At 42.2% G+C, this 22381-nt stretch overlaps 1 protein-coding gene and 1 long non-coding RNA gene across 2 annotated transcripts in view; one reads left to right on the forward strand and one right to left on the reverse strand.

Annotated features, from left to right (window-relative positions):
* Positions 1 to 22381, forward strand: part of LOC132870650 (NACHT, LRR and PYD domains-containing protein 12-like) — a 137743-nt gene that overhangs the window by 105233 nt on the left and 10129 nt on the right. Inside the window, exons 14-18 of the mRNA XM_060904400.1 lie at positions 941 to 1135; positions 3559 to 3732; positions 5790 to 5963; positions 7942 to 8115; positions 10096 to 10269. Of these exons, the coding sequence (XP_060760383.1) occupies positions 941 to 1135; positions 3559 to 3732; positions 5790 to 5963; positions 7942 to 8115; positions 10096 to 10269 (891 nt within the window). The remainder of the gene's footprint in view (positions 1 to 940; positions 1136 to 3558; positions 3733 to 5789; positions 5964 to 7941; positions 8116 to 10095; positions 10270 to 22381) is intronic.
* Positions 12114 to 12608, reverse strand: LOC132870651 (uncharacterized). The gene is made up of 3 exons (XR_009651163.1): positions 12545 to 12608; positions 12405 to 12464; positions 12114 to 12183 (listed from the first exon to the last, which is right to left on the reverse strand). It is a non-coding gene; the product is annotated as an uncharacterized LOC132870651 (long non-coding RNA).

A 22381-nucleotide genomic window follows, 5' to 3' on the forward strand; every position in this document is an offset into this window, starting at 1 on the left:
GTGTGCGCCGGGCTTTAGGTTCACACAGATCAAAACCTCCCTCTCTCTCACTCAATCTCTCTTTCTCTCATGCACACTCTCTCTGTCTCTCTCTCTCATGCACTCTCTCTCTCTCTCTCTCTCTCATGCACTCTCTCTCTGTCTCTCTCTCTTTCATGCACAATGTTCGAGGGGCAGAAATTTCTCATTTATGACACTAAATTAGATAATCACTGGCCTTATGGAGTTAAATTTGATGAAAATGTAGCGAAATCAATGTGACATATCTGTGAAGATACTCAGTCGTCCAGGTACATAGTAATCTGTGGTTGGTAGAAGAGAGCAACTGGACTTGCTTAGTCCAGCAAGTCCAGTTGCTCTCTTCTACCAACCACAGATTACTATGTACCTGGACGACTGAGTATCTTCACAGATATGTTTCTACACACTTTGGGATGAGTTCCCTTCGACTGGTGTGGGAGTATGAGAGGACTTCCAGAAAACTGGCAGACATCTTAGCCAGAGAGGATCGTTCAATTTTGTCAGTCTGGAACGACCATCACTGAACAGAGGTGGGGTCTATGACATCTATCAGCCACCTTCAATGCAGCCATCAGCATTCTGATTTGGATTCTATTATGATCCATGAGAGGATAAATACTTGATACTCCCTATTAGACAGACAGAACTGATGATGCCTTTCGGACGAGAGGCGAAACGTCTTCAAGACTTTTCAAGCAAGTCCAGTTGCTCTCTTCTACCAACCACAAATCAATGTGACATTCCGATATCCATCCGTGATTCCAGACCGTATTGAAATATATTCATAATGTTTTTCATATGTTTATTCATCTCATTATCTCCAGCTGCTTTATCCTTCTACAGGGTCACAGGCAAGCTGGAGCCTTTCCCAGCTGACTACAGGCGAAGAGTTTATTATGTATTATTTTATTTCCTTCAGGATCAGTTGTGATACAATTAAAGGGAGAAGCGCTGAAGCTCTGGTCTCAGCACTCAACTCCGAAACCTCCAGTCTGAGAGAACTGCATCTGACTGTGAAGACACTGGATCTGACTGGGAATAAACTAGAAGACTCAGGAGTGAAGCGTCTCTGTGCTGTACTGGAGAATCCTCACTGTAAACTGGAGATACTGTGGTAAGATCATCGCTCTGAGAGTCACAATAACTCACTAAAGCAGCAGTTAATAGTTGTATACAGTGTTATGAATTAAACTTTTCTGTCAAAGTAAAACATGCAGAAGAAATATATTAGTCATGAAGTCATCATTTCTTTTTTTTGACGCAAGCAAAAAATTGCTTCGTATGCGGATATTTGTGACGGTGATTTTTTTGTTGTTGTTGTTGCTTGCGACAGATCGCAGGTATCAAACATGCTTGATATTCTGTGACAAAAAAGTGCCAGCCGCTGACTTGTTGCAGAGATATCGCCACGTGTGCGTGTCTTTGCAGTAACAAAGCGATCACCTCCAAAGGCTAAGCCAATCCCCACCTGCAAAGTAGTCACGTGATTTCCATGTGACTTGCATCCCCCTCCCCAAATCGCCCATTGGACGCAGAAAACGCGCATATGAGAGGGGAAACTTGTGTCCAAAAATCGCAATATGCTTGTGACGAGAAGTCGCCCGTGTGCGCCGGGCTTTAGGTTCACACAGATCAAAACCTCTCTCCCTCTCTCACTCTCATGCACAATCTCTGTCTCTCATGCACACTCTCTCTCTCTCTCTCTCTCTCTCTCTCTCTCTCTCTCTCTCTCATGCACAATGTTCGAGGGGCAGAAATTTCTCATTTATGACACTAAATTAGATAATCACTGGCCTTATGGAGTTAAATTTGATGAAAATTTAGCGAAATCAATGTGACATTCCGATATCCATCTGTGATTCCAGACCGTATTGAAATATATTCATAATGTTTTTCATGTTTATTTAATAATTAAATCTATGTTAATTATATGTAATATATTAATATACACTACCGTTCAAAAGTTTGGGGTCACTTTGAATTGTCCTTATTTTTGAAAGAAAAGCACTGTTCTTTTCAAAGAAGATTACTCTAAACTAATCAGAAATCCACTCTATACATTGCTAATGTGGTAAATGACTATTCTAGCTGCAAATGTCTGGTTTTTGGTGCAATATCTCCATAGGTGTATAGAGGCCCATTTCCAGCAACTCTCACTCCAGTGTTCTAATGGTACAATGTGTTTGCTCATTGCCTCAGAAGGCTAATGGATGATTAGAAAACCCTTGTACAATCATGTTAGCACAGCTGAAAACAGTTTAGCTCTTTAGAGAAGCTATAAAACTGACCTTCCTTTGAGCAGATTGAGTTTCTGGAGCATCACATTTGTGGGGTCGATTAAATGCTCAAAATGGCCAGAAAAATGTCTTGACTATATTTTCTATTCATTTTACAACTTATGGTGGTAAATAAAAGTGTGACTTTTCATGGAAAACACAAAATTGTCTGGGTGACCCCAAACTTTTGAACAGTAGTGTATGTTAAATATGTTCGACACTCTTGGCCGTAATTATTAATTTAGTAATTATTAATTAATTAAATAAAAAGTAATTAGACAAACTAACATATTCATAAATTACACTGACATTTTTATTCCTCCGACACTGAGAGGTGAAACCGGTATGTTTTTGGGTTTTCTGTCCATTTTTTCTGAAACTCTTGTTCGCACGCTGTGTCAAGAACGAGTGGCTGAATGTTTGTAGGATTTATATGGAATAATCATTGTTTACTTCTCTGATTCTACAATAATATAAATCTATAGTGTTCTATAAATGCACTCTGTCGACTCTGGAGAAACAAGTTTATTGACCCTGTGTAGTGCACTATAAGTCTAGTAGAGAACCATCTGAGATTCAGTCTCTCTCTCTCTCTCTCTCTCTCTGATTAAAGTTCATGGTCTCTCTGCTGTTCTCTGTTCAGCTTCAGCTGCTGATGGTTTAATATCACACACAGCAGAGGAGAGAAACTTAATATAACACTCAGTATTATCATTATTAATTACACTGTTAATGAGAATAAACAGGTAATATTAAATCCTCATGACATTCTCATTCATCTCATCTCATTATCTCTAGCCGCTTTATCCTGTTCTATAGGGTCGCAGGCAAGCTGGAGCCTATCCCAGCTGACTACGGGTGAAAGGCGGGGTACACCCTGGACAAGTCGCCAGGTCATCACAGGGCTGACACATAGACACAGACAACCATTCACACTCACATTCACACCTACTCTCAATTTAGAGTCACCAGTTAACCTAACCTGCATGTCTTTGGACTGTGGGGGAAACCGGAGCACCCGGAGGAAACCCACGCGGACACGGGGAGAACATGCAAACTCCACACAGAAAGGCCCTCGCCGGCCACGGGGCTCGAACCCGGACCTTCTTGCTGTGAGGCGACAGCGCTAACCACTACACCACCGTGCCGCCCTCATGACATTCTGAATAATAAAATTAATTTTACACTCCTCATCTTTAAAGTAAGAATTAAACAAAGATGGAAATCTGTTGATGAAGTGTGTGTCATTGTGTCTCTGCAGGTTGGATGGTTGTGGTGTCTCAGATGAAGGCTGTGCTGCTCTGAGTTCAGCTCTGAGATCAAACCCCTCACACCTGAGAGAACTGGATCTGAATAATAATAATCTGGGAGACTCAGGAGTGAAGCGTCTCTGTGCTGTACTGGAGAATCCTCACTGTAAACTGGAGATACTGGGGTAAGATCATCTCTCTGAGAGTCACAATAACTCACTAAAGCAGCAGTTAATAGTTGTAAACAGTGTTATGAATTAAACTTTTCTGTCAAAGTAAAACATGCAGAACAAATATATTAGTCATGAAGTCATTTCTTTTTTTGACGCAAGCAAAAAATTGCTTCGTATGCGGATATTTGTGACGGTGATGATTTTTTATTTTTTTTTGCTTGCGACAGATCGCAGGTATCAAACATGCTTGATATTCTGTGACAAAAAATCGCCAGTCGCTGACTTGTTGCAGAGATATCGCCACGTGTGCGCGTCTTTGCAGTAACAAAGCGATCACCTCCAAAGGCTAAGCCAATCCCCACCTGCAACGTAGTCACGTGATTTCCATGTGACTTGCATCCCCCTCCCCAAATCGCCCATTGGTCGCAGATAACGCGCACATGAGAGGGGAAACTTGTGTCCAAAAATCGCAATATGCTTGTGACGAGAAGTCGCCCGTGTGCGCCAGGCTTTAGGTTCACACACATCAAAACCTCTCTCATGCGCTCTCTCTCTCTCTCTCTCCCTCTCTCACTCTCATGCACACTCTGTTTCTCTCTCTCTCTCTCTCTCTCTCTCTCTCTCTCTCTCTCTCTCTCTCTCTCTCATGCACAATGTTCGAGGGGCAGAAATTTGTCTCTTATGACACTAAATTAGATAATCACTGGCCTTATGGAGTTAAATTTGATGAAAATGTAGCGAAATCAATGTGACATTCCGATATCCATCCGTGATTCCAGACCGTATTGAAATATATTCATAATGTTTTTCATGTTTGTTTAATAATTAAATCTATATTAATTATATTAAATATATTAATATACACTACCGTTCAAAAGTTTGGGGTCACTTTGAAATGTCCTTATTTTTGAAAGAAAAGCACTGTTCTTTTCAAAGAAGATTACTCTAAACTAATCAGAAATCCACTCTATACATTGCTAATGTGGTAAATGACTATTCTAGCTGCAAATGTGTGGTTTTTGGTGCAATATCTCCATAGGTGTATAGAGGCCCATTTCCAGCAACTCTCACTCCAGTGTTCTAATGGTACAATGTGTTTGCTCATTGCCTCAGAAGGCTAATGGATGATTAGAAAACCCTTGTACAATCATGTTAGCACAGCTGAAAACAGTTGAGCTCTTTAGAGAAGCTATAAAACTGACCTTCCTTTGAGCAGATTGAGTTTCTGGAGCATCACATTTGTGGGGTCGATTAAATGCTCAAAATGGCCAGAAAAATGTCTTGACTATATTTTCTATTCATTTTACAACTTCTGGTGGGAAATAAAAGTGTGACTTTTCATGGAAAACACAAAATTGTCTGGGTGACCCCAAACTTTTGAACAGTAGTGTATGTTAAATATGTTCGACACTCTTGGCCGTAATTATTAATTTAGTAATTATTAATTAATTAAAAAGTAATTAGACAAACTAACATATTCATAAATTACACTGACATTTTTATTCCTCCGACACTGAGAGCTGAAACCGGTATGTTTTCGGGTTCTCTGTCCATTTTTTCTGAAACTCTTGTTCGCACGCTGTCTCAAGAACGAGTGGCTGAATGTTTGTACGATTTATATGGAATAATCATTGTTTACTTCTCTGATTCTACAATAATATAAATCTATAGTGTTCTATAAATGCACTCTGTAGACTCTGGAAAAACAAGTTTATTGTCCCTGTGTAGTGCACTATAAGTCTAGTAGAGAACCATCTGAGATTCAGTCTCTCTCTCTCTCTCTCTCTCTCTCTCTCTCTCTCTCTGATTAAAGTTCATGGTCTCTCTGCTGTTCTCTGTTCAGCTTCAGCTGCTGATGGTTTAATATCACACACAACAGAGGAGAGAAACTCAATATAACACTCAGTATTATCATTATTAATTACACTGTTAATGAGAATAAACAGGTGATATTAAATCCTCATGACATTCTGAATAATAAAATTAATTTTACACTCATCATCTTTAAAGTAAGAATTAAACCAAGATGGAAATCTGTTGATGAAGTGTGTGTCATTGTGTCTCTGCAGGTTGGATGGTTGTGGTGTCTCAGATGAAGGCTGTGCTGCTCTGAGTTCAGCTCTGAGATCAAACCCCTCACACCTGAGAGAACTGGATCTGGATAATAATAATCTGGGAGACTCAGGAGTGAAGCGTCTCTGTGCTGTACTGGAGAATCCTCACTGTAAACTGGAGATACTGGGGTAAGATCATCTCTCTGAGAGTCACAATAACTCGCTAAAGCAGCAGTTAATAGTTGTATACAGTGTTATGAATTAAACTTTTCTGTCAAAGTAAAACATGCAGAACAAATATATTAGTCATGAAGTCATCATTTCTTTTTTTGACGCAAGCAAAAAATTGCTTCGTATGCGGAGATTTGTGACGGTGGTGATTTTTTTTTTTTTTGCTTGCGACAGATCGCAGGTATCAAACATGCTTGATATTCTGTGAGAAAAAATTGCCAGTCGCTGACTTGTTGCAGAGATATCGCCGCGTGTGCGTCTCTTTGCAGTAACAAAGCGATCACCTCCAAAGGCTAAGCCAATCCCCACCTGCAAAGTAGTCACGTGATTTCCATGTGACTTGCATCCCCCTCCCCAAATCGCCCACTGGTCGCAGATAACGCGCACATGAGAGGGGAAACTTGTGTCCAAAAATCGCAATACGCTTGTGACGAGAAGTCGCCCGTGTGCGCCGGGTTTTAGGTTCACACAGATCAAAACCTCTCTCCCTCTCTCACTCTCATGTGCACACACTCTCATGCACAATGTTCGAGGGGCAGAAATTTGTCTCATTTATGACACTAAATTAGATAATCACTGGCCTTATGGAGTTAAATTTGATGAAAATGTAGCGAAATCAATGTGACATTCCGATATCCATCCGTGATTCCAGACCGTATTGAAATATATTCATAATGTTTTTCATATGTTTATTTAATAATTAAATCTGTTAATTACATTAAATATATTAATATACACTACCATTCAAAAGTTTGGGGTCACTTTGAAATGTCCGTATTTTTGAAAGAAAAGCACTGTTCTTTTCAAAGAACTAATCTAAACTAATCAGAAATCCACTCTATACATTGCTAATGTGGTAAATGACCATTCTAGCTGCAAATGTCTGGTTTTTGGTGCAATATCTCCATAGGTGTATAGAGGCCCATTTCCAGCAACTCTCACTCCAGTGTTCTAATGGTACAATGTGTTTGCTCATTGCCTCAGAAGGCTAATGGATGATTAGAAAACCCTTGTACAATCATGTTAGCACAGCTGAAAACAGTTGAGCTCTTTAGAGAAGCTATAAAACTGACCTTCCTTTGAGCAGATTGAGTTTCTGGAGCATCACATTTGTGGGGTCGATTAAATGCTCAAAATGGCCAGAAAAATGTCTCGACTATATTTTCTATTCATTTTACAACTTATGGTGGTAAATAAAAGTGTGACTTTTCATGGAAAACACAAAATTGTCTGGGTGACCCCAAACTTTTGAACAGTAGTGTATGTTAAATATGTTCGACACTCTTGGCCGTAATTATTAATTTAGTAATTATTAATTAATTAAATAAAAAGTAATTAGACAAACTAACATATTCATAAATTACACTGACATTTTTATTCCTCCGACACTGAGAGGTGAAACCGGTATGTTTTCGGGTTTTCTGTCCATTTTTTCTGAAATTCTTGTTCGCACGCTGTCTCAAGAACGAGTGGCTGAATGTTTGTAGGATTTATATGGAATAATCATTGTTTACTTCTCTGATTCCACAATAATATAAATCTATAGTGTTCTATAAATAAACTCTGTAGACTCTGGAGAAACAAGTTTATTGCCCCTGTGTAGTGCACTATAAGTCTAGTAGAGAACCATCTGAGATTCAGTCTCTCTCTCTCTCTCTCTCTCTCTCTCTCTGATTAAAGTTCATGGTCTCTCTGCTGTTCTCTGTTCAGCTTCAGCTGCTGATGGTTTAATTTCACACACAGCAGAGGAGAGAAACTCAATATAACACTCAGTATTATCATTATTAATTACACTGTTAATGAGAATAAACAGGTGATATTAAATCCTCATGACATTCTGAATAATAAAATTAATGTTACACTCCTCATCTTTAAAGTAAGAATTAAACAAAGATGGAAATCTGTTGATGAAGTGTGTGTCATTGTGTCTCTGCAGGTTGGATGGTTGTGGTGTCTCAGATGAAGGCTGTGCTGCTCTGAGTTCAGCTCTGAGATCAAACCCCTCACACCTGAGAGAACTGGATCTGTCTCAGAATAATCTGGGAGTCTCAGGAGTGAAGCGTCTCTGTGCTGTACTGGAGAATCCTCACTGTAAACTGGAGATACTGTGGTAAGATCATCTCTCTGAGAGTCACAATAACTCACTAAAGCAGCAGTTAATAGTTGTATACAGTGTTATGAATTAAACTTTTCTGTCAAAGTAAAACATGCAGAAGAAATATATTAGTCATGAAGTCATCATTTCTTTTTTTGACGCAAGCAAAAAATTGCTTCGTACGCGGATATTTGTGACGGTGATTTTTTTTGCTTGCGACAGATCGCAGGTATCAAACATGCTTGATATTCTGTGACAAAAAATCGCCAGTCGCTGACTTGTTGCAGAGATATCGCCGCGTGTGCGTGTCTTTGCAGTAACAAAGCTCCAAAGGCTAAGCCAATCCCCACCTGCAAAGTAGTCATGTGATTTCCATGTGACTTGCATCCCCCTCCCCAAATCGCCCACTGGACGCAGATAACGCGCACATGAGAGGGGACACTTGTGTCCAAAAATCGCAATACGCTTGTGACGAGAAGTCGCCCGTGTGCGCCGGGCTTTAGGTTCACACAGATCAAAACCTCCCTCTCTCTCTCACTCAGTCTCTCTCTCTCATGCACACTCACTCTCTCTGTCTCTCTCTCTTTCATGCACAATGTTCGAGGGGCAGAAATTTCTCATTTATGACACTAAATTAGATAATCACTGGCCTTATGGAGTTAAATTTGATGAAAATGTAGCGAAATCAATGTGACATTCCGATATCCATCCGTGATTCCAGACCGTATTGAAATATATTCATAATGTTTTTCATGTTTATTTAATAATTAAATCTATGTTAATTATATTAAATATATTAATATACACTACCATTCAAAAGTTTGGGGTCACTTTGAAATGTCCTTATTTTTGAAAGAAAAGCACTGTTCTTTTGAATGAAGATCACTTTAAACTAATCAGAAATCCACTCTATACATTGCTAATGTGGTAAATGACTATTCTAGCTGCAAATGTCTGGTTTTTGGTGCAATATCTCCATAGGTGTATAGAGGCTCATTTCCAGCAACTCTCACTCCAGTGTTCTAATGGTACAATGTGTTTGCTCATTGCCTCAGAAGGCTAATGGATGATTAGAAAACCCTTGTACAATCATGTTAGCACAGCTGAAAACAGTTTAGCTCTTTAGAGAAGCTATAAAACTGACCTTCCTTTGAGCAGATTGAGTTTCTGGAGCATCACATTTGTGGGGTCGATTAAATGCTCAAAATGGCCAGAAAAATGTCTTGACTATATTTTCTATTCATTTTACAACTTATGGTGGTAAATAAAAGTGTGACTTTTCATGGAAAACACAAAATTGTCTGGGTGACCCCAAACTTTTGAACAGTAGTGTATGTTAAATATGTTCGACACTCTTGGCTGTAATTATTAATTTAGTAATAATTAATTATTTAAAAAGTAATTAGACAAACGAACATATTCATAAATTACACTGACATTTTTATTCCTCCGACACTGAGAGGTGAAACCGGTATGTTTTCTGGTTTCCTTTCCATTTTTTCTGAAATTCTTGTTTGCACGCTGGCTCAAGAACGAGTGGCTGAATGTTTGTAGGATTTATATGGAATAATCATTGTTTACTTCTCTGATTCTACAATAATATAAATCTATAGTGTTCTATAAATGCACTCTGTAGACTCTGGAGAAACAAGTTTATTGCCCCTGTGTAGTGCACTATAAGTCTAGTAGAGAACCATCTGAGATTCAGTCTCTCTCTCTCTCTCTCTCTCTGATTAAAGTTCATGGTCTCTCTGCTGTTCTCTGTTCAGCTTCAGCTGCTGATGGTTTAATATCACACACAGCAGAGGAGAGAAACTCAATATCACACTCAGTATTATCATTATTAATTACACTGTTAATGAGAATAAACAGGTGATATTAAATCCTCATGACATTCTGAATAATAAAATTAATTTTACACTCCTCATCTTTAAAGTAAGAATTACACCAAGATGGAAATCTGTTGATGAAGTGTGTGTCATTGTGTCTCTGCAGGTTCTGGGGTTGTGGTGTCTCAGATGAAGGCTGTGCTGCTCTGAGTTCAGCTCTGAGATCAAACCCCTCACACCTGAGACAACTGGATCTGAAGAATAATAATCTGGGAGACTCAGGAGTGAAGCGTCTCTGTGCTGTACTGGAGAATCCTCACTGTAAACTGGAGACACTGGGGTAAGATCATCTCTCTGAGAGTCACAATAACTCACTAAAGCAGCAGTTAATAGTTGTATACAGTGTTATGAATTAAACTTTTCTGTCAAAGTAAAACATGCAGAACAAATATATTAGTCATGAAGTCATTTCTTTTTTTGACGCAAGCAAAAAATTGCTTCGTATGCGGATATTTGTTACGGTGATTATTTTTTTTGTTGCTTGCAACAGATCGCAGGTATCAAACATGCTTGATATTCTGCGACAAAAAATCGCCAGCCGCTGACTTGTTGCAGAGATATCGCCATGTGTGCGTGTCTTTGCAGTAACAAAGCGATCACCTCCAAAGGCTAAGCCGATCCCCACCTGCAAAGTAGTCACGTGATTTCCATGTGACTTGCATCCCCCTCCCCAAATCACCCATTGGACGCAGATAACGCGCACATGAGAGGGGACACTTGTGTCCAGAAATCGCAATACGCTTGTGACGAGAAGTCGCCCATGTGCGCCGGGCTTTAGGTTCACACAGATCAAAACCTCTCTCGTGCACTCTCTCTCTCTCATGCACAATGTTTGAGGGGCAGAAATTTGTCTCATTTATGATACTAAATTAGATAATCACTGGCCTTATGGAGTTAAATTTGATGAAAATGTAGCGAAATCAATGTGACATTCCGATATCCATCCGTGATTCCAGACCGTATTGAAATATATTCATAATGTTTTTCATATGTTTATTTAATAATTAAATCTATTTTAATTATATTAAATCTATTAATATATGTTAAATGTTTGACACTCTTGGCTGTAATTACTAATTTAGTAATAATTAATCAATTAATTAATTAAAAAGTAATTAAAAAGTAATTAGACAAACAAACATATTCTTAAATTACACTGACATTTTTATTCCTCCGACACTGAGAGGTGAAACCGGTGGGTTTTCTGGCCATTTTTTCTGAAACTCTTGTTCGCACGCTGTCTCAAGAACGAGTGGCTGAATGTTTGTAGGATTTATATGGAATAATCATTGTTTACTTCTCTGATTCTACATCATATATAAATCTATAGTGTTCTACAAATGTACTCTGTAGACTCTGGAGAAACAAGTTTATTGCCCCTGTGTAGTGCACTATAAGCAGGGCTGGACTGGGACAAAAAAACGGGCCGGGCATTTTTGACTTAGGCAGGCCAATATTAAGACTTCGACAGGCTCATAATTACCAGAGTTCAAACGACTAGTAACCTGCCCCCCCCGGAGAAGGTTTGGCCAGGTATTGCCATGACCCCGTCTGTTAGTCTGTCTGTCTGTCTGTCCCCCTGCAGTGTGTGTGTGTGCTGTCTTTACGGGGAGCCAAACACACCGGTTGGGGCCAGGTTGCTATCTCTCATTGCACTTGTTTAAGTATGTTTTCTGTGAAGCAATGTACTTTTTTTTTTTTTTTTACGGTTGTTACATCCTGGCCAAGGGGAAATGGTGCAACATTTAAAGCAAGAATTCCCGGCCCCCAAAAAACACCAACAAATGCGCAGTAACTATGCAGTCAATGATTTATTTAAAATGCTTCTTGCACACAATGGGGCATGGTTGGAAGAGAGCCCCCAGAAGCTGGGAGGAACCGACCTTATCTGCAGTCTTCAGTCCAATCTGCTACTTGGACACACCTACACACTGACACAGTCACTCTCATAATCATCCCACCTGCAGCCAATCACACACACAAGTACACAGACAGAAAGGAAACGGAAGACATTAAAACAATTTATGGTTAGGTACATACAAGTTAATAAATGTTCAAAACAACCTCAGGGTCATCACACTTATATTGCTGTGAGGTGTATTATGTTTACTCACTTAGTAGATAGCTCACTTGACTTGAACAAACGCTCTCATACCCTGACGATCCTATGAACATCTATGTACGCCAGAAGACCCTTCAGAGGAGCAGGATTTCATAAAGAGGGAGATGCAGAGAGGTGAGACATGAACAAGTTTACACTCACTTTTAAATGACAGCTTCAAATATTTTTAATAGATGTTAGAATAGATGATAGAATAGATGTTTCATGTACATGAAAGCATTACAAATGACAACTAACTGGAAAAACATTGGGAAAGCCAGATAAATAGGCACATAAATGCATTGTGCACTTACTTGCTGAATCATGACTTATGACCCCTGAATATCTATGACAAAATCCTCTCAAATGGCATCCTAAATGAATGGCAGACATATAAATGACGAAATTGTCATTAAATATTAATTTCTAAAAAATCAGATCGATCTATACTTACCCAGAACCCAAATGCCTGTCAATCTCGTGAACAATGGTGAATGAGTATCCTGAAATGGAACCTTAAAATAGTAACAGAAAAAGGATACAATGAATGTTGATGGCAAAAAATCACTATAAATACATTTCAAACAAAACAAATAAGTTTCCATACTTATATTGCTTACTTTGTGACAACAAACAGTCGACAAAACCTGAGAGACAGGGAAAAAAGGAAAAAAGAGGAATCAATGAAAGGGGATGTTTTTGTGTCCCAATTTCAATTTCATGTAATTTTGAATAGAACATTTCGCTGAATAATATAGCTAGTGTTAATATTTAAAAAACCTTACCTCAGTATAGTAGGAGTTTCTGAAGTAGTTCACTTTTTTCTGCAACTCTGTCAATGACGGTGTCTGTATCAAGACCCATGAGGATGTCCTTTTCTGAGGACATCAACGTGAAGGCCTCTAACTTGCTTGCATTTATGCTGTTCCTCAGTCTGCTCTTGATGAATTTAAGGGTCGAAAATGACCGTTCACAAGCGACTTGTGTCACTGAGAGGGTGAGTAAATATTTGTATGCAAGAGCTACATGATGATTTGCATCTGTGAGCAAGTTGAATGGAAGGAGAATTTGGTAACAACACAGTGGGCAGTTCTTGCAAGAGGCACAGCTTTTGTTGATAATCGTCATCTCCTCCTTGTTTTCATCAGGTCCTTCCTCCACAGTCCTGGATGCATATGCTTCCAGTGGTGATCGTTTCAGCATTTCCCACTGGGTTGCCAAGCTTTGAAGTTCTGCCTGCAGATTGTTAACTGTTGCAGAACTGTCAAATTTAATCAGGCACCTGCTCAGATCTTGGAGTGCAGAATCAGGAATACCACTAATTTTGATATCTGGAAAGTGTCTGGGGTCCAGAAATAAGTCTGCATATAAACTGCCATGTGTCAGAAATTCTTTGAATGGCCTCAGTAACGGTGTCCATTATTTCGTTGTGGACCTTTACCTCATAGGTTTTGAAAGCATCACTGGATGTTTCATCCACTGCCATCTCTCCTGGCATGGCTTTATTCTTTTTCGGTCTTCTTTGAGGTAGTGAAGCCTCCACTTCCATGTCCATCTCCTCATCCTGCTGCTCCTCCAGCTTCTCATTTGCCCACTTCACAAAATTGTCAGCAGCACCCCTGACTGCCCTGAAATCTCTTGCCACCTCTTTTAGGGCCTCATGTGCAGAGAGCACCATCCTGTGGGCAGAGAGGATGTCCATCCCTCCTGTTTGTAAGTATTTTGACAGGGGTGTTGTCTGTTCAAATATTCTCATGAATATTTGAGCTGTCAGGATTGTCTCGTGTTTCAGCAGGCCATCTTTGTAACCTCTTGCTTTGGTTCGAACATTGCCTTTTACTGTCTTTTGCTCTTGAATGGCTGACAGGGTGCACAGAATATCAACGTAAAGACAGTCTTGGGGTTTTCCAAAGGAGCCAAACATCTTTAACACCTCATGCTTTGCCCACCAGCGTGTCTCTCCAATGGGTGCTATGCGCTTGTGTCTGTTGCTGTGGCTTTCTTTCTCCCATATATTCATCCTCTGATGTGATTCTCTGATAAACACTGCTGTTTCATTAAGAAGATGAAAAAGTGATCCACTCTCAATCACAATTTCAGTGGTGTCAGAAAGAACCAGATTCAGCACATGGGCATAGCACCACACATGAACATGGTGAGGGGACTGTGATGCTAAGAGTGACGAGAAGCCTTTGTACCTTCCTTGCGTGTTGGCAGCCCCATCTGTGGCATTTCCAATGCAGAGCCTTTTGTCTAAGTTGAGACCATCAAGAACATCACTCAGCAACTGAACAAATGCCTCTCCTGTAGAGGCACTGCATCTGACCACAGCAACAAGCCTCTCATTTATGGTATCAGTCACATACCTCAGGACACCTGAGCATTGGTCTTGTGCTGTAATGTCTTCTGTGGTGTCCAGTTGGACAGAAAACATTCCAGCTTTTAGGATTTCTGTGGCAATGTTCTCTTTGATCAACTTTAGTATTGTCAATCACTGAGTTAACAGCTGATTTAGACAGTAGAGTGACAAGGGAACCCCTTCCTCTTGAGCCTGATGCCGATTCATGGCGTTTTCTGCTTTTGTCAATTACTTCACTGAGATGCTCTTTCAAGGCCACATCATATTTCCCCAGTAAAATAATCAGTTCCAGAAAATTACCATGGTCAAGGCTACTGTCCTCCATAGTATACGCAGCCTCATTCTCTTCATGTCTGTAGCTCAGGCCCCTCTTCCCTATTACTCGGACAACTTCAACAACACGCTCTAAGACCTGGCGCCTCCTCTTGATCTGCTCTCTGTGAACAGTGAGCTGTCTTCCCCTAAGCAGACTGTTTATGTCAGCTTCTGAACAGTTTAAGAAATAAGCTTCAGCAAAGGCTCTATGTGCCATGCTTTTTTCATGCTCTACAGCTCTCTGGTGGGCATGTCTCCAGTCTGACATCTGTAGGTATCATGCCGCCATCTTGTGTCAGAACTACAATTCCCAGGCAACTTCCGTGTGACCTACGTCACGCGTGGGCGGGATCACCTACGTCAGTCTGCCATGCATGCATAAATCCAAGCGGAAGCTCCACCATCTTTGTCTCTCTCGTCTGGCTTCTGATGAATCTGGACGTATAAAGAGGCGCTCTCCACCCAGAAAGACGTCTTCTTTCTTGCAAGATCCATCACTCAGCGCGATTTTCTTTCTTACCCTTGGCAAAGGTAAACTCTAGAGTCGCGCGATCTTTAAACTCAACCTGAGTTACAACCGGTTTACTTGCATTAGAAGTGACGTCACGACTGCAGCCCAGGCAGTCAAAAGTTAAGAAGCGATTGAATCCTTTTTAACTCAAAAGCGCTGTGCATCTTATTCTGATCAGAGACTTTTCCTCACGAACGCTGAGGTTCGGACCAAGAATCCTCTGCTTTCCACGGGATCCACCCAAGTGCTCCGCTGGACCCGAAAGTTTTCTCCGCCTCCATCACGAGCGGCTCACGTGCTCCCACGGCGAGGCCCGAAACTACACCGGCGAATAGTTCATATCTTGCTAAAGGCAGGATTAAGTAAGATTTTGGCATTTGGGTATAATTAGGATAGTCTTAGGAATTTGCTTTTATTTGAAAGTGTGTGAATTTAAACCCAGGTTTATCTGTTACACTGTTAGACACGCAGAGTGTTGATTTATTTTGGTTCTATGTTCTCTCAATTGTTTAATAGGCTGCGCATGCTTCTCCCTTTTATTCTTACTAACATTATAATTTCAGGGGAACTGGTCATGAACTGGTCCTGCAACACTTTTAAGGGGCCACGTATATTGTGGCCAAACACCAGCTCCAATGGACTAAACCCAAGTGACTCCTGCTTAGCATCATGGATAGCAAAGAGCATAAACGGCAGCCCCTCATCCCAATCCTTCCCAGACTCGTACCAGTATTTTTGCAACATCGATTTTAGAGTTTGGTGCCATCGTTCCAACGCACCCTGTGACTCTGGGTGGTAAGCGCTACCTACGGAATGGGAAATCCCCAAGGACTGCAGGGCCTGTCGGAATGCTTTTGACATAAAATTCATGCCCTGATCTGTCTGCACGATACGTGGAAGGCCAAAAGTGGTGAAGAACTTTAGGAGGGCTTTACTCACCACCGATGCAGTAATTTTCCAAAGAGGAATAGCTTCAGGAAAACGAGTCGCGACACACATCACCATCAATAGGAACTGGTTACCGGATTCAGTTTTTGGTAGGGGACCCACACAGTCTACAATAACATGCTCGAACGGCGCGCCGACAGCGGGAATGGGACACAGCGGGGCTGGAGGAACCTTCTGATTTGATTTACCAGTTACTTGGCATGTGTGACACGTTCGGCAAAAACGGGCTACGTCCACTTTCATTCCAGGCCAAAAGAAATGTTTTAGGACCCGATCATAAGTTTTAGTCACCCCCAGATGACCGGACCACAGATGTTCGTGCGCCAACGACAACACATGCTGCCTACAACCCTCCGGAACCACTATTTGATGGACCGACCCCCAGTCCTCATCCACCCCTCCCAGTCAAGGAACCCACCTCCGCACCAACAAGCCATCATCCAATAAGTACAACTATTTTATTTTATTTCCATGATTATCACCAACAGCAGCAAAACACTTTTTCAAAGAGGGTCAGCCTTCTGAGCTTTTATAAGGGCGTCCTGATTTAGTGGCAGGGTGACATCAGGAGTGGTAACCGTCTCCACTACCTCTGGCAACTCAACAGAAGGGGGCAGCTTGTCCTCAAACAGGGTGGTACCGAACAGAGTCAGACAGATTCACTTCCCTACCTTGCTTATGGGCCTGAGCTCTGGTCAAGACACTGATGCCAAACACATCTAGGTGTTTCTCAGCTAAGACATCAGGCTCATGAACAAAGATGGGAACACTCATGACTTCTGGAGAAGGGTAAACTTTCCCACCCGCCAAATCATTTCCCATAATAAATTCAACACCTTCTATAGGGAAAGAGGCACGAGCAGCCACCGAAAAGAAACCAGTCACTAACTGTGATCGCACATGAATGCGGTGGAGGGGCACAGGCACAAAACTCATCCCAATCCCCCTAACCACAGCACTCACATCACAGGCAGATTCTTTATTCAAAGGTAAAACGCTAGATAGTATAAACGACTGGGAACCACCAGTGTCACGGAGGATGGTAACCGGACGTTGATCCTCCACTCTACCCATGAGTGACACGAACCCACGAGAAATGAATGGTTTAAAACACTCGTCTGACTCTGGTATGGCAGGACACTGACTGATTGGTGACGAGGCTGCCGTTTTAATCAGACCCACTCCTTTTGGTGGTTTCAGCGCAGCCCCCTGCTGCCTCTGCTTCAGCGCCTCAGAGTCAGCGACCAGGTGGCCCGGCTTGAGGCAATAAAAGCAGGGCTTTCCCCCTCTTGGGCCCTGAGCAGGTGGACTGGGACGGGGAGCTGAACCCACCGGTGAGTCAACAGCCTTGCGGGAAAAGGTGCGGGTGGAAAAGGGGTCATGCCGCTCGAAGTTGGTTTTGTGCGTCAGCAAAAACTCATCTGCTAGCACTGCAGCCTGCTGCAGTGTTGACACCTTTTGCTCATTTAAGTATGTAACAATACGGTCAGAAACAGTTCTTGAACTCTTCCACTAGCACCAGTTCCTGCAAGGAGGTTACATCCCCAACCTTACATGCGGCACACCACCTGTCAAACAACACACCCTTTTCCTGGGCGAAGTCGGCATAAGTTTGGCTATGGTTTTTCCTGAGCCCTCTGAAGCGTTGGCGGTACGCCTCTGGCACCAGCTCATATGCCCGCAGGACAGCTCCTTTAAGTTTATCATATTCTAGGCTATCAGTAACCGAGAGCAACGCGCAAGCTTCTTGGGCTTTACCACTTAGTTTGCACTGTAGCAAAACTGCCCACACCTCCTGTGGCCAGCTTAATGCTACAGCGATTCGCTCGAATGCACTAAAATAGGTTTCAACCTCAGCCTCGCGGAATACCGGGACCAGGGGAATGTTTTTACTCACATCAAAGCCCCCTCCGGTCAGAGACTGCGGCGACCTGGTCACCACCCCCGACTCTGTCTGTAGTTCCACCTGCCTCATTTTAATTGTCGTATCTGCCTCCACTTTCCTCAATTCCAACTCCCTCCGAAGTTGGAATTCCCTCTCACGCTCCTCCTTCTCCAGCTGGAGGCGAGCGAGGCGAATTTTTAGCCAAGCATCAATCTTCGAACCAGGGGAGGATTTGACTGAAAAGGGATCAAATTGCGGCAGAGTGACCGGTTTCTTTTCCTCCAGCACACTGGAGCGAGGGGTCAACCCAGTCGGCTGGACCTCAGCCAGCTCCTCCAAAGGAGAAGAGGGGCGGCTCACCACAACATTTGTGTCCCCGATACCACTAGGGAAATCCCCGGGCACCAGGCTAAGCACCCCTTTAGCCACTAGAGCCTCCGCAACTGCAGCTTTCAGGTCACACTTACAGAGAGAAAATGGGACGGAGACGCCATAGTGCCTGGCGATTTCAAATAAGTCCCGTTTCCTACACTCCTCCAATCGACCCCACGTAGGACCAGCCGCAAACGCTGCTACCTCAAATGTTGCCATGGCTGACAGTAGCGCTACAGTCACAAAACAAGAGAACACAACTAACCCACTACACAACATAGACCCACCGGCTAACAGTTCACCCCCAGTTCCTACCTAACCAAAACTTCACCTACCTCAATCTTCTCGGAGCGTGTCGGGCTCGAGGTGACTTTAAAGGCTATCCCTCGGCGGCCGAAGCCCCGAATGCCTACCCCTGCCAGGGAAGTATATCCCCACCCAGATTTACTCCAAAAACAAAAAAGGCAAAATAATAAACGAGTGCCCAATGGAAAGACTGAAATCAGCCTAGCTAGACACTCACCTATCTCAACCAGGGAGACTGTCACAAACCACATACACCGGTGATCCACAACCAAAACCCTCTCCTTTGATGGAGCGCTCCCGGATGAGCCCCCACTTGTTACGGTCCCCGCGGCAAATAGGGGATGGGGAGAAGCAACAGAGATAAACCAAAAAGACCCGGGAGGAAAAAGAGGACAAGGAGGCGGACTCAGGGCTGAAATGGAAACCGTTTTTATTCACAAAATAGTAGAAAAAACAGCTAAAAGCACTGGGCCCTGTACTACGAACAGAGGTTAACCTACCCAGAAGTAACCCAGGGTTCCCCCGCTAAACTGAGGTTGACACAACCTGGTTATCTTGTTTGGGGTTAAACGGTACTACGACGCCAGTTATGAAGTTGATTTGTTGAACCTGGTTTAACCTAATCAGGGTTAATGCGTGTTCATGTTAAAGGGGAGGTTATCAGCACAAATCACCACTGTTCACAATGGCACGGTCGCCGTACTTCACGGAGGAAGAATACGCTGTCATAATGCAAAGCTACGAGGAGTTCAAAACAACAGCGGCTGCCAATAAGGAGCGGCAAGCATGTTGGCAACGAATTGCCGATCGGGTAAATGTGCAAGTACATTCTCCCTTCTACATGTTCCAGAACAGAAGTATAGGATGAGAGAAAGCTTCATGATCAATCACAAGTCACAGAAAATGGTCCTTCGACGTGGCCCCAGTCATATATAGCTTGTTTAATGTCCGAAAAATCCTGAATAAAATTTGGTATGGTAAATTCATGGAGTAGCCTACTTAAGCTGATATGTGCACAGAGTCACATGAATTAGGATGACTGACTGTTCAGTCCCTTTGACTAAGTTGGTGTATGTCCTGTGAACATTTCAGAGGCAACAGCAGTGCCAAACGCACCTGGCAACAGGTGAAAATGAAATATAAAAACATCATTCATAATGGTGTGTGCGCGCGCGTGCAAGCAAGCATTCATTTGCCTTTTATTTATTCAAGTTTTATCTGTTTGCCTAATAGTTCAAATTGTTTTGTATATAGTTTATAATGTTGTGTGATATTAATGATAATATTGTGGGAAAACTACTTTGCACGGACGTTCATTTAATTTATTCTATCGTCATTTTGTTTGTTCTATTTTTGTGTATTTTATTTGTTTGTCTAGTTGTATCTATTTTTCTAATATTTTTTTGCATTAAGTTTGTTTTTTCCTATTAAAATAGTGTTCTTGTTATAACTTTATTTATCTGACTGTTTAGTTGTATCTATTTTTGTTACAATTTCAATATTTTTAATATAGAAAGTTTGTTTTTTTTCTATTAAAATGTTTGTGTGATAACTAGTTCTTGTGTTATATTTATTGTAGTTATATCTATTTTGTATCTCAGACTTAAGTATTTTTGTAAAACAAGTGTTTTTCTATAAAATATTCTTGCGTTCTTGATAACTGTTCTTGAGTGGGTTTTTTTTTTTTTTTTACAGAAAAGCCGTTCTGCATGGACATTCATTGAAGCCCTCATTGTTTTTTAATGGTTATGAGCGTTTAGGGGTTACAATAATGTAAGTCTAGGTTGCTTTATATAAAAGGTATGTCCAGAAATATTGATGTCACTGTCTAAGCAGAGGGATCTGGCTTCTTTAGACGCTGTCTTCTTAAAACTGAATAAATATTTAAAAAGAGCCAAATGAGCCAGTCTTTTGAACGGCTCTTTTCAAAGAACGGATCACAAAGATGCGGATCCCATCAAAGAGCCATAAATCCCATCTCTAATCTGCGCTCCGATATCGCACGGGTCATCCAGGTACGCTGGCATTGTCTCTAGAGGAAATGTCGGTGGAGAGGTGGTGTTTAAAAAGGGTGTGGTTAATCGGAAACCTTGGGTTAACCAAGAACATAACCTGAGACGAGCAGGTTTGAGATGCAGCGCAAGTTGCCATGGCAGCATACCTCGGTTTGAACATAGCCAACTTTCGTAGTATGGGTTAATCGGGAAGTTACGCTGCACGTGATCAAGTTACTCTTGAAGTTACCCTGGTAAGCCAGAAAACCCGCTTCGTAGTACAGGGCCCTGGTCTCCAAACAAAGGAAAAACAAACACAAGAGCCAGGTTTTCTCACCAAAACTACAATAAACAAACCACAACCAAACAGTTCCGGGATTACGCACACTCCTTTCCTCTTAAAGGAGCAGCGCACACTCGCTAGACGTAGCTCCCAACTCTCTCTCTCTCCTAACGGTCACCGCCACAGCCCACCGGCTCACACACCTCTCTCGAAAGGCGTCTCCCTCTCACTTTTAAACATGGCCCCTCAATGAGGTGAGTGAGAACAGCTGCGTATAAGAGGAAGGGGCGTCCACCTAAGAGAGAAAAAAAAAAAAAAACACGCACCCACACAGAACCACACACACGACCCCTGGCACCAGGGTTGTAACACACATACATACTTTAGTTTTACTACTTTGAACCCTTTATTTTGAACCATTATATTTGGATTACCTAGCCTTATTTGGAATTACAAACAATTTGGATTTACTTCACTGTGTGCCACCTGCTTGCCTGCCTGCCATTGTCCCCTTCTCCTTGCTTGCCTGCCATTGCCTCTCTCCCCCTGCCTGCTTGCTACTTACCTGCTTGCGACCTGTTTGCCTCCATCTTGAACATCTTCCACCATCTTGAACAAGATATGAACAACAGCTGAACACAGTGTTTTAAGATAAGCGTGTGACAACAACTATACAACATCTACCCCTTTGAATTTGAACTGAATTGAAATGGACACTCACAAAAGTATTCCAACTGCATGATGCTGCCAATGTCCGGAACTCGATGGCATAGATCGGAACCCCTGCCACAGCTCCATGAGCTCTCTTGCCGCCTCCCGGCTGGACAGAGAGCAGTCGAATGTTCGCCTCATTTCCTCAGAGAATTCCTTGAAGCTGGAACAGGGTGCATTGGCATCCCAGACTGCTGTTCCCCATTCCCTGGCCTTGCCAGTGAGGAGCGTGATTGTATAGGCTACCCGGGAGCGTTCTGTGGGGAAAGCCAGAGGTTGAAGCTCCAAGATCAGTGAACACTGTAACAAAAGATCTGCAGGTACCTGGTTCCCCGCTGTAGGGTTGAGGCAAAGAAAGTCTCGGTTCGTGGCAAGCAGCGGTGGTGGGAGGTGAAGGAGGCAGCTGGGCAGGGGTAGGCATGGCTTGGGAGAGATGGAGTTGTGTGGCTAGAAGGTTGAGTGAGTTGGACAGGGTGGCCAGGCTCTGGGTGATCTGTTTGAGTTCCTGTTGGTGGGTCCCGAGGAGGGCTCCTTGCTGCTGCATAGCCATTCTCAGATGGTTCAGTTCCGCTGGATCCATGTTGACCAGAATGTACTGTTATGGGTG

This window comes from Neoarius graeffei, chromosome 22, assembly GCF_027579695.1.
Source record: "Neoarius graeffei isolate fNeoGra1 chromosome 22, fNeoGra1.pri, whole genome shotgun sequence".
Taxonomy (NCBI): domain Eukaryota; kingdom Metazoa; phylum Chordata; class Actinopteri; order Siluriformes; family Ariidae; genus Neoarius; species Neoarius graeffei.